Genomic DNA, 1126 nt, shown 5'->3' on the forward strand with positions numbered 1-1126 from the left:
TGAGGGACAATTAGCAGGAGTAGGTGACAACATGTTTAGAGCTCTGTTTTAAAGAGGCAGAGTTTGGCGAGGACATTACCTCCCTTGCTTGGTTGACCTTGGCACCGGATGACAGCAACTGACGAATCACAGTCACATGACCCTCTTGGGCAGCAAGGAAAAGAGGGGTGGCACCATCCTGCAAAACAAGAATTACCTCACACTAGATTTTCGAAATCTGCTTGGAAAATCTTCCAATTAGGCATAGACTACATCACTAAAACAAGATTCCATCAGTACTATTTATAAGCACATTTTTGTGTAAGCAGGTTGTTTTTCCATGGCACCAAGGAAACACACAGTTATCCTGCCCAGTATGATTCATGTCTGACTCAGCAGTCTGCAGAAACCTGAGAGGCTGGATTCCAGTTGCTGGGACAATGTGTGCAGCTAACCATTGTGTTTCTGACAGACAAATAGACTTAACAGACAGGACAGTGACGGCGTACTGAGAGCGAGAGGCTGCAGACATAAATGCAAAGAGCCTCACGTTCAGCTGGTCGTGAACATTGGCTCCATTTTTCAGCAGGATGTCCACCACTTTGGAGTGACCGTACTGAGATGCGACAGTGAGAGCTGTGCCACCATCCTGCCACATAAACACACATGGATGCACAAGAATGACTAAAGTGTTCGGCAACAACAAAAATATCTTTAAAGTCACAGCAGCACTGTTTGTGCATCGCTGTCTCTTTATCTCCACATTCTGAAGTCTGATGATAGCACTGCAGCATTCTCCTTCACACCCAGTATTCTAAAGGCCATGATACACATCATTGCACCCTGTTGCATACCTTTGTCTGGAATTCAGTGGAGGCACCGAATTCAAAGAGGAGCTTTACAACTTCATGGTGTCCTTGCTGGGAGGAGAAGAACAAAGCGGTAGAACCTGTCTGGAAAGTTAAAAAAAAAAGACACCGCTGTTTACCTCAACTTTACCCTAATGGTGTACACAATATAACCTTTCATGAATATCTGACATGAGGAATAGAATAAATAAGTGTCCAATTGGGGGAATTTTGCTGCACATATGGCCCTGTTTTCTTACAAATAAGATTCTACTCAAGCATAAAACTAACATTATAGA

The 1126-nt window shown here is 43.6% G+C and overlaps 1 protein-coding gene across 1 annotated transcript in view; it reads right to left on the bottom strand.

Moving 5' to 3' along the window:
• LOC102314040 (ankyrin repeat domain-containing protein 29) overlaps positions 1-1126 on the bottom strand; it is a gene marked incomplete in the record, with an annotated part of 6040 nt that overhangs the window by 2377 nt on the left and 2537 nt on the right. The window contains 3 exon segments of the mRNA XM_042221381.1: positions 80-178; positions 530-628; positions 834-932. Of these exon segments, the coding sequence (XP_042077315.1) occupies positions 80-178; positions 530-628; positions 834-932 (297 nt within the window).

This window comes from Haplochromis burtoni, unplaced genomic scaffold, assembly GCF_018398535.1.
Source record: "Haplochromis burtoni strain Fernald_Lab_line unplaced genomic scaffold, NCSU_Asbu1 Contig_65, whole genome shotgun sequence".
In the NCBI taxonomy this organism is placed as follows: Eukaryota; Metazoa; Chordata; class Actinopteri; order Cichliformes; family Cichlidae; genus Haplochromis; species Haplochromis burtoni.